The sequence below is a fragment of the Podarcis raffonei genome, chromosome 1, assembly GCF_027172205.1.
Source record: "Podarcis raffonei isolate rPodRaf1 chromosome 1, rPodRaf1.pri, whole genome shotgun sequence".
Classification (NCBI taxonomy): Eukaryota; Metazoa; Chordata; class Lepidosauria; order Squamata; family Lacertidae; genus Podarcis; species Podarcis raffonei.
Genome location: NC_070602.1, coordinates 82396900 through 82410923, shown reverse-complemented (window position 1 = coordinate 82410923; position 14024 = coordinate 82396900). Strand labels below are relative to the sequence as shown.

General features: G+C 40.9%; 1 protein-coding gene and 1 pseudogene across 1 annotated transcript; both read left to right on the top strand.

Moving 5' to 3' along the window:
- The first annotated feature begins 1421 nt into the window (after positions 1 to 1421).
- Positions 1422 to 2495, top strand: LOC128418709 (olfactory receptor 1020-like). Its single transcript, XM_053398697.1, has one exon. It carries the CDS (start codon positions 1450 to 1452, stop codon positions 2395 to 2397), a length of 948 nt encoding a protein of 315 aa, XP_053254672.1. The 5' UTR covers positions 1422 to 1449; the 3' UTR covers positions 2398 to 2495.
- An 8440-nt stretch (positions 2496 to 10935) lies between these two features.
- On the top strand, positions 10936 to 11849 carry LOC128418719 (olfactory receptor 1009-like; annotated as a pseudogene).
- The last annotated feature ends 2175 nt before the right edge of the window (positions 11850 to 14024 follow it).

Here is a 14024-nt window from a genome sequence, read left to right as displayed (position 1 = left end):
TGCAAAGTCATATGCATGGATTTGTTTCATTTGCTCAGACTGGAAACTGTATGGTATAACAGGGAGAATTGAGTTCCCAGATGTAGAGGAGGATTTGTTCCCTTAAGAGCAGAAGTTTGTTTCCTAGGTTCTGAGTAACAGATTCTTACAAAGGGAATGTAAGAACTGAAGGGGAGGAAAGAAGTTGTAAAACAGGGTTGAGGAACTGGATCTGGCCAACAAATTTTGGTGTCAGTGTTTTTATTATATATAGATATCATTGCAAACTGCTTTGAATTAAATAATATAGCAGCATATAATTTTTGTTTAATAAATAAATAAAACAAGCCAGAACTGAATCTCCCCCACCCGCATGAGCCACATTCGACCCACATGCTTTGAAAGTAAGCCTTGCTGGTGCAAACATGCCCTGTGCAGTACTTTGAAGCCCCCATGATCAGATGATAACCAGGACTCCAAAGCTCAGCACAGAGCCCTGTGTGGTGCTTTGAAGCCCCGACGACCAGGTGGTTGTTGGGGTTTCAAAGCACCGCACTCAGCTCTAGGCAAGGGCTGAGCTTTGTGCAGATGCCTGCAAACCCCATTTTTTGTCCAGCCACTTCTTTGCTAGCTCCACGCTCAGTTTCACATATGACATCAGATAAAGAGCAGGTGAGCATGGGTTGGCAAAAATTACCTTGCAAACCAAATGGTGTAAACATGTTAAATTTGCATACTGATACTGAATATTATTGCCTTAGCAATGTTTTAAAAGATTAAAGGTAGCATCCAACTTTAATCAGAGAGCAGATGACCTATGGAAATCTATGGCTTAGCTGGATAAAATCCTGCAGATTTAAATGCCTGATCAAGCTAGAATTGAGTCCTTTGGTCTTTTACACTTAGGAAGTGTATCTTTATGATCCTGATACTTCTTAGTGCTTTATGATTGTGTGTGTTAAGGTATATTTTGCTCTTGCTAGTTCTAGTTAGTTGTGTTATTTTTTGTACTGTAGTTTTATTCTGTTTTCTTTTAGAGTTTCTTGTTGGTCATTGTTAACTTTTATTGTTAACCATCCAGAGGACATTGCTAAGTGGCTGGTATGCAAATGATGTAAAATAAATAAATGAATGCACACACAAGCTTAGCATTTTGTTTCCTGCCTAGGGAAATGACAGGCACCTGCCAACATTTATGCATCACTTATCCAATGTTCATCTAAACTGATGTAAAATGCTCAAGAAATACATTATATACACATTACTTTTTATTTTTCAATAAAAAATATATACATTTTTTAAATCCCTAAATTTGCATATCCATTTCCCACATTTTCCATCATACGGGATGATTAGGAGGATGACAGGTATGGTCTGTTGCAGCAATAGTTAAGTTAGTGTTAGTTTTCAACCAAGTTTAAGACATCACCATTGTTTCTCTCCACTGTTTTACAGCTTTTGTGTTCTGTTATGATGGCCCAATGGAATCAAACCACCGTTTCAGAATTCATTCTTGCGGGATTCACAAACAACCCAGTGCTCCGCATTTCCCTCTTTGCAGTGTTTCTGACCATCTACGCGATCACTCTTCTGGGAAATCTTGGGATGATAGCACTGATTCACCTTGACCGCCACCTTCAAACACCCATGTACTTCTTCCTCAGCAACCTGTCCTTCTCAGATCTCTGTTACTCCACTGTCATTGTCCCCAAAACGCTGGCAGATTTCTTGGCTGAGAAGAAAGCCATTTCGTTCACTGGCTGTGCTGCCCAGTTTTATTTCTATGCTGTCTTTGCCACTGTAGAGTGTCTCTTGCTAGCAGCCATGGCCTATGACCGTTATGTAGCAATCTGCAACCCATTGCTTTACCCAGTTGTCATGTCTAGGAAGGTCTGCATTTGGCTTGTATTGGCTTCATACCTGGCGGGGTGTGCCAACGGCATGATACACACAAACACCACCTTCCGTCTTCCCTTCTGCGGCTCTAATGTCATTAACCACTTCTTTTGTGATGTACCCTTAATACTGAAGCTTGCTTGCTCCAACACAATGCTCAACCACATCCTGCTATTCGTGATCTCTTCCCTGATAGGTCTCTGTTCATTCCTCACCATCCTCATCTCTTACATCTACATCCTCATCACCATCCGTCGGATCAGCTCATCTGAGGGACGCAAGAAAACCTTATCTACCTGTGGCTCCCATATGATGGCTGTCACCTTGTTCTATACCACCATCCTTTTCATCTACCTGAAGCCCACCTCAAGTGACGCTGATGCCCAAGACCAAGTTGCTGCTGTCTTTTATACAGTGGTGATACCCATGGTGAACCCTTTGATCTACAGCCTGAGGAATAAGGAGGTGAAGGCAGCTCTGAAAAGGATCGTGAGGAAGAAAGGTATTTCCGCTGAGGCATAAATTATGCACTTTGGGTGCTTCCAGGTGGGTGATAATTGTGAGATCGGTGCTCCTCTTACATGCAAGTCTTTGGCAGGGCTAGCATGACATCATTGTCATCTAAACAGCACGTGCTAAGATCCTCCAGTTGAGAACTTCTGTTGGTTCCCCATATCCCTGAGGTCTGGTTGGTCACCACTAGGGATAGAGATTTTAGTGTGGCAGGCCCTGACCCATGGTATTACTTGCCTGCAGAGATTCAACGGAGATCCTCCCTCCCTTCATTCAGATGTCTCTTGAAGTCTTCCTTGTTGGGCCTGCCCTTTGCAACATTAATTTCCTTTATAATCTGATCAGTATTTATTGATGTTTTAAATAATGCTTTTAAATGGATATCTTTGTTAACCTTGCTTTTACATGTTGTATTCCACCTTGTTATGTTGTTTTATGAATGTGTGGCCTATAAATTCATGAATTAAATAAATAAACTCACTGCCTCACCTCTTCATAGATGATGAAGTGCCTACTTCTCTTGAGCTCTGTGATGTTCTTGAGGGATCTGCAGAAGGGCCTATGGGGTGTTATAGGGATGCTAGGCTAGGTTAGCTTCCTCTTGTGGGAAGAAAAGTGCAGGATACAGTAGTTAGCACCCTGTGGCATCAGATTATGAAGAGATTCTTACCCAATCCTGCCACTTGTAGCTTTCCAGTATGAGATGTACTTGCCTAGACTTTTCACCTGGTTCATCTGTGTGGGATCATTTCCTGCTTGCATGGTTTCCAGTCAGCCCTTGTAATACTACCCCGACCATCAGCACAGTTTCCACCTGTCACATGCAGCACCCTGGTTTGCAAGAAGAATCAGCTCAAAAACAGCCAGCAAGGTCAGGTTATCAGTTCCCTTAGGGAGTCACCATGGCTTCAAACAAATAAATGACACTTGCTTCTCTTGGGTGGATGTGCAACCCCAAACCAAGGGAGAGGACTTGTGCTTTCAGAAAGTCATCCAACAATATATCACAATATCCTCTTTGTCCCACAATATATCACAACAGCATGGTAGCACATTGTAAGGAATAAGCACACTTCAGGGGAATTTGTAAAGTCATGCTTGTGAGCAAGCAAGTTCCCTCCTAGAACCCCTTCTGTTCACATAGTGAGACCTCAAAATATACTCAAGCATTTTCAATGGGAAGTTAGCAACATAACATCTTACTGCATCTTTACACAACATAAAACTCTAACCAGTTTTCTCAGTTGGCATCTCCATGCAGCACAGACCAGGAGAAGGTGAGACACCTCTATTGTCAAACCAAAATGCAAGGGTATAGATAGAAGAAGGAGAGGGCTTAATCCACATAACAAGGCACAGAAGCATAATCCTGACTTTGTGTCTTGATTGTCTTCTGGAAAGGTATAAATCTTTGCCCCGTCTCTATTTCCTGTTGATCTTCAACACTTTCCTTTTGCATACCTTTAGGATTTCTTTATTCTTTGGATTAGAGTGTGTGAATGTATTGATGACTGTAATTCAGTGTTTAAAAGCTATGTACTGTCTGTCTTTTTCTTGCATTAAATCGATCTTTTGAGAGTTTCTTATTGTGGAAAATTATTTATTGGGAATAAAGGTGAAGGGTATACACACATTTAAACAAATGCACCTCTGTCTGTGTGCTGAAGGTTTTGTTCCTCTCATAGAAGTGTATGCTGGAGGTCACATGAGCAGTAACATGCATGTGGATTCAGACATAAACATGCAAAACCACTGTAGTCATTGATCCCAAAGAATTACAGCTTTCCTCCTTTGCGCTTGCTTAGGTGGACTGGAATTATGAGCCATAATCAGTTTAAGGTCAAATTCAAGGTTGTGAGCCAGGATGGGGTCAACTAAAGAAAGCAAACAGCAGGAGCGATCACCTAGTTCTAACTATAAGGCTTTGAAGAAGGCAGTTAAATTAGCTATGTTTTGTTTTAGATCTAGTAAGTTAATAAAGATGTGAACCTTATTTCCATTTTTAAGTCAGGTGGGGGGGGACCCATAGATTCAGTTATGTAGAAGAAAGAATGAATCAGAGGTAGTGTTGTGACCTCTTATTGTTGCTGGTTTGCAGCTCCCATTACCCCTGACCATTGGCCAGGCCAGCCTGGCAGAATATGGCAAGAGGTGGAGCTAAGATAACTCAATTGATGACATGTATTTTGTTACTCTCTTCAATTAAATTTATTAGGTAAAAGGAAGAGTGGAAGGTTTTTAGGAATATAAACAAAGCCCAGGAGGTTTTGAGGTGTTAAAACACTGATTTTCAAGGTTCCTCATCTAGGGCTTGCAATTAGATAAGAGATAAACCAGAATTTATAGCAGGAAGGTAGCATGTTACATGTGGTTAATAGGTTAATCAGGATGAGGAAATGAGTCTGTTATAATGTTATGGGGCTAAAATCTGGTTTAAACATTCAAGAAGTGGTGATTTAAGATTAGAACAAGCTTTGGGGCGATTGATTTACGTGGCACTGAAAGAATTTGAAAGGCATTGAGAGCTTCATGAAAAACTGTTGGCTAGAAACCAGGATGCCTAAGGAAAAAGGCAGTTTAGGAAGCTGGCTTGTGTTCCTAAATCAGGGGTGGGGAACATTTTTCAGCTCAACAACTACATTTCCCTGTGGGCAACCTTCTGGGGTCCATCTTCCAATGGTGGGCAGGGCTTAAAGGAAAAGTCGACAGGATGACCTTTATATAGTGAGCTGTATTATCCAGCCATGCAAAAGTCAGAGATTTCTACACCACCGTGCATATCTCTCTATACATTATCCAGGCAAGCAAGAGGCATTATCATACTTCAAGGATGCATTGCACCAAGACAAAAGCATTTGAGAAGAGCACATGTAGAACAGGGTAAAGCCCAGGGGAGAAAAGGTGCATCCTGGAAAGAGTCTCAGGAGCCAGACTGAAAGAATTAGAGGTCTACCTTTGGTCTCTGGGCTAAAGGCTCCAGTCTGCTGCCCCAAACCATAGCAGAGTAGTTTAACAATCTATCCTTCTTCCCATGGAACTTTGATCATAGCTCTGAGAGAGGAATAGGGGGTCTCCTAAGAACTCTAAGCATCCTTAACAAACTGCAGTTCCCAGGATTTTTTGAGGAAGCCATGACTTGTTAAAGTGGTATGGTACTGCTTTAAATGTATAGCACAATGAGGTCTAGGAGGAAACTTCACTAATGTTTAGAGCAGATTGGCAGTTACAGTGACCTCCTTTGAACATTAACAGATGCCAGTCACCTGACAACGCAGCCATCTGGGTCCACAGGGTAAAGGGGATGAGGGATCCAACCTGCTGACTCGATCTAGTTCCCCATCCATGGTTTATATGAAACCCCCAATTCTGCTAAAGTTTGTCACAACTTGGTCCCATCGCAATGGGTTTTGAGATCCTTGTGACTAACTTGGTCTAGTAGTTTCAAGGAACTGCTTGTGAACAACTTTAAATTTCATGTTCCTGTTCTTTCATACCACCTCATCAGTAGAACTCAAGATTGCATCCATATTCTACACAACGGGAATGTAGGCAGCTGACCAGAATATTTCTCCAAATGGTCCAAGACTATCTGTTTTAGCAGGCAGGGTCTCTCCAGGGTATCACGCAGGTGAGAGATGGGGAGAGTCAATGTAATTGTGAGAGGGGTTAACAAACCAATTGCCCGAGAAATTTCCATGATTGGGCTGATTTTGTTGAGGGCACTTTTGAATATGAACATTTTAATGTTTGCTGAGTTTGGGGATTGATTGCTTTATCTACACATTGCTGTTGAAATGCACTATGTTTTGAAAGTAATTGCTATTGAAATTGCTGGTATTTTTTTTAAAAAAAATATTTTAAATTAATTTTCCATTTAAACATATGTAATCACATCATTGTAATCCATTTTCCTTCTTTGGCTCTTTAGAGCCTGTCGACTTCCTTCCCTCCCACCTCTTGGCTTTCAAAAGTAACCTTTATATCACAGCACTTTATATATTTTCCAATTCTAACATAACTCATTACAAAATACCTCAAAGTTTAAATAAATGCAGAAAGGGGGGGGGCTCACTACAAGTCTTCAGGCAACCCTACTAGTGTTGTTAATTGCTTACAATGGTCTTTCAAATATTCTATAAATTTACTCCAGTCTTTTTGGAATACTTGATCATGCTGGTTTCGGATTTTTCCCATCAGCTTCATCAGTTCCGCAAAGTCCATCATTTTCATCTGCCACTCTTCTTTCGTTGGTACTTGTTGTTTACATTTGGGGGCTAAAAGGATTCTTGCTGCTGTTGTTGCATACATGAACAGTCTTTAATCTTTTTCTGGTATCTCTTTGCCTACTATACCCAGTAAAAAGACTTCTGGTTTTTTAACAAAAGTGTTTTTAAACATTTTTCTTTAACTCATTATATATGGGAAATGAAATTGCTGATATGTTGTGATGAACATATTGATGTTTACATTATGTGTAACATATTGTGGTTTCTGTTTTGTGCCTTTATTGTGGAAAAGTTGGCATATACATTAAATTTTAATCTAACTTAAGTTTCTTCCCATATTTTCTTTGATAATCAAATACAGATGCAGAGGATTCAGAGGGCAGTGGAAGACAACTTTGGGGGGTGGGACTTGCCTAACCCTTTCACCTCTGACAGTTTTTGTGGTTCGAGGACCCGACCCCCGCAACGTGAAATGAATACGCAAGGACACGTGATATAAGGTTAATGGGCAAGAAAAGGCCACAACTTTATTGATTACAGCAGTGAAAAGGTATTGGCTTAGGCATTGGATGTCTAAAACAAGGGGGTTTATTCACCAGTAGGTGGAGCCTGTTGATGCTAATCCAACTATTTTTTTTTATTTATTTTTTATAAATTTTTATTAAGATTTTACAAAACAAAGAATTCATCATTTCAAAATGTATCCTTTCCATACATAAAGTTCACATGAAAAACAAGTACAACAGAAAAACAAAATTATATAGCAAAAAAAGAAAAAAAGAAAAAAGAAAAATAGAGAAAAAACCCTTATTCTTGAAATTATGAAGTTCCATACCCCTCTGTCTTGACCTCCTCACATCCCCCTTTTTTGTGTTCCTCTTTATTCTAATCCAATTCAGCAAATTCAAACCTTATTAGACCATACTTAATTTTACATTCTTCTAATTATTATGTCCCGATTTTCCATTTATTTTAATCCATATCTCATCTTATATACTATGACATAATAATGTTCTGTTCATAACCCCTTATCCTTTTTAACATTCTTCTTTTAATTTACCTTTAACCAAATCACACAAACCCTGTCACCTTCACTTCCCACAACGTATTAACACTCCAAGATTTTACAATATTTCTGCAAATAGTCCTTAAACTTTTTCCAGTCCTGTTCAATCAAATCTTCTCCCTGATCACGGATTCTGCCAGTCATTTCAGCCATCTCCATGTAGTCGATCACTTGCGTCTGCCATTCCTCCACGGTGGGTAAATCTTGTGTCTTCCAGTACTTGGCGAGAAGTATTCTTGCTGCTGTTGTTGCATACATAAAAAATGTTCTATCTTTCTTTGGCACCCATTGGCCAACTATGCCCAAGAGAAAGGCCTCTGGTTTCTTAGGAATGGTACTTTTAAATACCTTCTTGAGTTCATTATATATCATTTCCCAGTAAGCCTTAACCCTTGGGCATGTCCACCAAAGGTGAAAGAATGTTCCCTCAGCTTCTTTGCATTTCCAACACTTGTTGTCAGGATGCTAATCCAACTATAGGCTCTCCCCTGATGTCACCGAGGGTCATGCCATGGCCTCCCGCCAAGCAGGCATCGGACAGAGTACACGACCGCCAGATTCCTTTAACGGAATACCCAAAAATTGAAGGCATAGGCGATGGCCACACCTAGCCCTTCGACACACCACAACACATTATTCCAATGCCTAACCGCCACCCGAGCCGAAAAGGCTCGCCGCCAATACCCTCATGGCTGTAACCAATCCCAAATGCTATTGATGACACTATCTAACCAAATGTTGTTCCCCAGATCTGATAGATGCACCCCGTCATTCCGGTATAAGGCTTGGTCGCCGATCCAGATATGGTCATGATAAATGACTTGGCCATTCATGAAGCGCACCCAATGGGCCACTGCCCGATTTACGAGTTTCCTGGTTTTTTCAATGGCCATAAAGCTCTGCACACCGCGCCAAAAAATTCTCTTCAGGAAGGAGGACCAGAACACCGTCGTTCTGGGACATAAGGCAGCAAATGCATCCAAGTCTCTTTTTATGTTCCACAACAAGTCCACACTCCTTCTGTTAGCAAGGTCATTCTCCCCTAATTGAATGACAAGGATGTCGGGAGGGCCGAACGTGGCTACTTTCTCCCACAGCAATGGCATAAGCTCTTCCCAACGCATGCCTCTTCTCGAAAACCAGGAAACTCGAACTCCAGGTGGTAAACCAAGATTAGGCGCGAGGCCGCAGCTGACCACCCGTACGCGGGCCCAATGGACTATACTGTGGCCGCAAATCCACACACTTCTCCTGAGCACAGCTGAGAATGAAAGGACAGAAAAAAACAGGTAAGTAGGGGTAATATGTCTTGCTTGTGGGCTTTCCATAGCCCTCTGGTTGGCCACTGTGAGAACAGGATGCTGGACTGAGTAGACCTTTGGTCTGATCCAGCACAGACGTCTTACATTCTTATTATATCAGTGGGCTTAAGTGTACTATGCTCTCTACTGGACTGTAGTCTAGATCTGCTTTTTACACTATTTGTGCTGGCACTGTGTGCTTAGAATGTATTGTTTTTGCTTTGTAAGGACATTTGCAGTGGAATTGACTTCTCCTACAGAGAGCCATTAAGATAATTGCAATTCCCACCTGATATCTGATCCTTCCGGAGGACAAAATCCCCAGTTTCAAACTCTCAGAATAGGAAGTCCCTTCTGAACAGCAGTTTCAGAAATACTAAGTTGCACACAAGAAGCAGTCCTGCGATACATAAGAATTTGTAGGCATCATAATGATATTCAGCCATCTTTTCATCTCATCACTGAAAGCTGCTCCTGTGGTAGTGAGTGGAGTAAATAGTGGAGCTTCAACTTGATGCACAGGACAAACCAGAGGCAAGAATTGCAAGAGGAAAAAGTGTTTGAAGGTCATAAGAGGATGGGTAGGTTAAAAAGTATTTCTAGATTTTAGTTTTCAAATTAGGCTTTGGCCAGATTGCACTTCCTAAACTACAGGCTTGCAATGTGTCCACATACATCCATTGCCTGTTCCAGAGATCCTTTCATTCTTCGCCCTGACCTGCCAAGTCAGATGAGAAGAAAAGGGAAAGATCTTTTCACCCTTCTGGCCTCTCCTTCCTCTCTGCTCTTCCCATTCGGCTAAGATGCCCCAGTCAACCAGATTATAAACACAGGAGGGTAATTCTCTATGAGGATACAAATGCAAACTTCTTTCTCTGTCAAGATTCCCTCTCTAGGAACCCAGCAACTATCTATCAGACCATTTTTACACTCTCCCCAAAGAGTCATTGAAACAAAGCATTTTTAAAATATTTTTTTAGTAGCAGCCACTGATACTGAAAGCATGATTCGTGATGCTGAACCCTTGTCTACAACTAACTCAAACAAAAAGAAGTCCAGGGCTAATTTTGAATTAACCAAGCAAATGGTTTATGTGTGAAAATGTTTTCTTCATAAACAGGCATAAGAAAGAGATCATTTGAAGAAGGGCAATGGAATTTTCTCCAACATATTAGTCATCCTCCAGCAGGGCTAATAGCAACTTCATTGGGAGGGGTGGGAAGCTTGTCAAAGACTACAATGTGGGAAGAAAGGGGTAACTCCACACACTGTGGTCTTCACCTTCCTCTCCTCCTCCCTTAGCTCTGCAACTGCAATTTTGCCTTTAAAAATAATGCCTGAAACATAGTGATACCTTTAGTATCACATCTAGTTGGGCCCTTAAACAAAAGACTGTGCTGTTGTTCAAATATCAGGGAGGACATCACACTGCATATACCTATTAAGCAGTTCAAAATGCACATAGATGTCCTAGAATGGAAAGCAGAATGATTCTGTTGCATGTACTAGAAAGGTACTTTGAGGTGAAACTAACCCCTCATTTTAACATTTCAACATTTCCCCCAAAACTGCTGCCGGTGCCACTTTCTTTCTTTTTACACAACCACAAATACTTCTCTTAAAACCACCCTCCAAATGCAGCTCTAAAATCATGCAGCTTGCATTGTTTGCAACAGGGATGCGCACAACTTGTGGCCCTCCAAATCTCCAGTCACCATAATCACCTCACCACTCGGCACACTGGCTGGGGCTGATAGTCCAAGGAGCAATAGGTTTTCCTCCTCCAGTTTATAATAATAATAATAATAATAATAATAATAATAATAATAATAATAATAGAAAAGGGGAGTCCTGATAATACAATGGGAAGAGGGGAGAGATCCACATAATACAATGTTGTTGTTTTCCACCACAGTGCAGGAGGAAGTGGCTGTGGAAAATCATACCACAATACATGAATTCATTTTTTCGGGATTCACAGACTCTTCAAAACTTCAGTTCCCTCTTTTCACTTTTTTCCTAGCAGTATACCTTATCACCCTGCTTGGCAACCTTGGGATGATCATTTTAATCAGGATTAGCTTGCAACTCCACACCCCCATGTACTTCTTCCTTAGCAACTTATCCTTTGTAGACCTCTGCTACTCGACTGTCGTCACTCCCAAGATGCTGATGGATTTGGTCATGAAAAGAAAAGCTATCTCATTGACTGGCTGTGCTCTACAGATGTGGTTTTTTGGACTCTTTTTAGCCACCGAGTGTTTCCTCTTGGCAGCAATGGCATACGACCGATATATGGCCATTTCCAATCCACTTCTTTATACAGTAATCATGTCACGCAGAGTTTGCACCCAGCTGATCATCGCCCCCTACCTTTTAGGAGTACTGAATGCCACAACACACACAACCTTAACTTTTCAACTCACCTTCTGTCACACCAATACGATCAACCATTTCTTCTGTGACATCCCTGCAGTCATATCCCTCTCCTGTTCAGATACCAGACTCAACAAGGGGGTGCTTTTCGGTCTATCGTGTACCTTTGGCATTGTGAGTACGTCAATTATCATTGTCTCCTATATCTATATCCTCACGGCCATCCTGAGAATTCGCTCCAACAAGGGCAGGCGCAAAGCTTTCTCCACCTGCTCAACCCATCTCACGGTAGTGTCTATCTTTTATGGGACACTCTTCTTTATATATGTGCGTCCCAGCTCTATGTCTTCAGCTGATGAGGACAAGATGGTCTATATGTTCTACACAGTTATGATCCCCATGCTGAACCCTCTGATCTACAGCTTCAGAAACAAAGAAGTGAAAGATGCAGTGAGGCGACTGGCCAGAGGGAAAAATCTTCCTATGCAATAAAAAGGCATGCATTGAGTTGGCTTTTTTTCCTTGATGGATAATAAATCTCAAGTAACTAAAAGAATGGGTCCTTTCTGGATTTCACAGAGAATATTGTTTCCACACAGCACAATGTTTTAAGATTTTATCTTAAATAGACTCATTGCAGCACTATGTTTTGTTATCTCGGCGATCTTTTAGAAGAGAAGATGCTAAAGTCTAGCATCTTCAGGAATACAGTGGTACCTTGGGTTAAGTACTTAATTTGTTCCGGAGGTCCGTTCTTAACCTGAAACTGTTCTTAACCTAAAACACCACTTTAGCTAATGGGGCCTCCTGCTGCTGCCGCGCCGCCAGAGCACAATTTCTGTTCTTATCCTGAAGCAACGTTCTTAACCTGAAGCACTATTTGTGGGTTAGCGGAGTCTGTAACCTGAAGCGTATGTAACCTGAAGCATATGTAACCCTAGGTACCACTGTACTTGCTTTTTGTTCCTTAATTTATTTGGATAAAGATTATGATCACAGCTCAGTGTAAGAGCATGGTCCCATCTCAATCCCTGGCATTTCTAGGTAAGCCTGGGGATGTCCGTTCTGGAAACCCAGAGAGCTACTGTGAGCAAGACAGAGTGATAATCTGAGGTGATATAAGGCAGCTGCCTTTGTTCCTATGATTCTATATCTAATGTGCTTAAGTTACAGAATATTTGGATGAACTTTACTCCCTGGCACTGATGTATCTTTCAATTTTGCATTGCTAAATTTCACATCATCACAGATTTCAGTAAAGTATACATGCAAGAGTAGGACTGCAACCTTAATTAACAAGATGTGTTTTTGTGTGTGCATTTTATTGATATGTTTTAAGGTTGAATATTGGTATGGATAGTAAGAATAGAAATGCATCAAGTACAAGGAATAATTTTTTAAAATCTAAATTTATTTATTTATATATTTTATTTATGATTTTCAGTTTTGTACATTTCAATAATTTTACAGTCATTTTAACATTTCAGAATTTGACTTCCTTCCCCCTCTTTCTGCAGTTTGTCAAATTTATTTTTAATATTTTCTGGATATCCAAATTAACTTCATTTGCTCATTTGCTACTTTAAATATATACTCTTATAAAACTGCAGGTTATTACAATAATCCTGCCAGTGTTCTTATCTGTTTACAGTTTGTTTGTAAATATTCAAAAACCATTTCCTTTTTTTTAATAAAAAGTTTGTTATCTTGATTTCTTCTTTTCCCGGCAAGTTTTGCCATTTCTGCATATTCCATAAATTTTTGTATCCATTCTTCTTTTGCTGGGACTTCTTCTTCTTTCCATTTCTATTTCCATAGGAAAGATGGTAAAAAAATCTTAATTTAAGATTCTTTTAAAAACATATGTATAGCTGTAGTCTCTAACTGCTGCTTAAAATGCAATTCATTTTCCCCACTGCGTTGCTATTAGCCCAAGGAACACCCCAATGGCTCCCACAGGGACATTCTTCTGGGGCATATAAGGGATTTTTGTTAGACACACAATGGGAAGGAAATGGTTAAAACTCCCTACATGCTATAGTCAGAGGCCCCAGTTCCTGCTGTTAATTATGATGGACTTCCTAAAAGCATAACACATCTGGTTTAGAGCTTAGTACATTCTGCTCCAATAACTGCAGGAAGCCAACTTGACTGGCAGGAACTGAGGCAGAATACATGACTGGGGGAAACGGCTGTCTCAATTATGGATCTTTGCAGGCCCAGCATCAATATGCAGTATCCTCAGGCAGGGACCCAGCAGAGCCCTGAACACCAGGTAGCCAGGTCTGAGCCAACATTTAAATTTCCCACAGTACCACTGAACTACCATTGCTCCAGGGCATTGTGGGAAATTTAAATGGTGAGTCAGATCCACTTTCCTGATCCTCATCATCGCATTGGTACCAGACACTAGTCCATTGTGGCCAACAGGTTAGCCTTCTAGGAGACACCAGCAGAGGAAGAAGACAACCAGAGGGCATTCTGCCAAGGAAGGATCCAAACCTTGAGCCAGCCTTGTGCCTCTGTCATGAAAGCCAAGGATCTGGCTGGTGGGTGTTTGCCCATCTTTGCCTTCCAGCAATGCTCCCTATAGATTTATCCACAACTTTTGATCTTAGATCACCAGGTAATTGTCTGTGAAACAGGTGAAGTGAGTGAAGAGTTCCT

Bases quoted from the DNA above. Each gene is read 5' to 3' on its own strand.
- LOC128418709 (XM_053398697.1), top strand. From the start codon at position 1,450: ATGATGGCCCAATGGAATCAAACCACCGTTTCAGAATTCATTCTTGCG.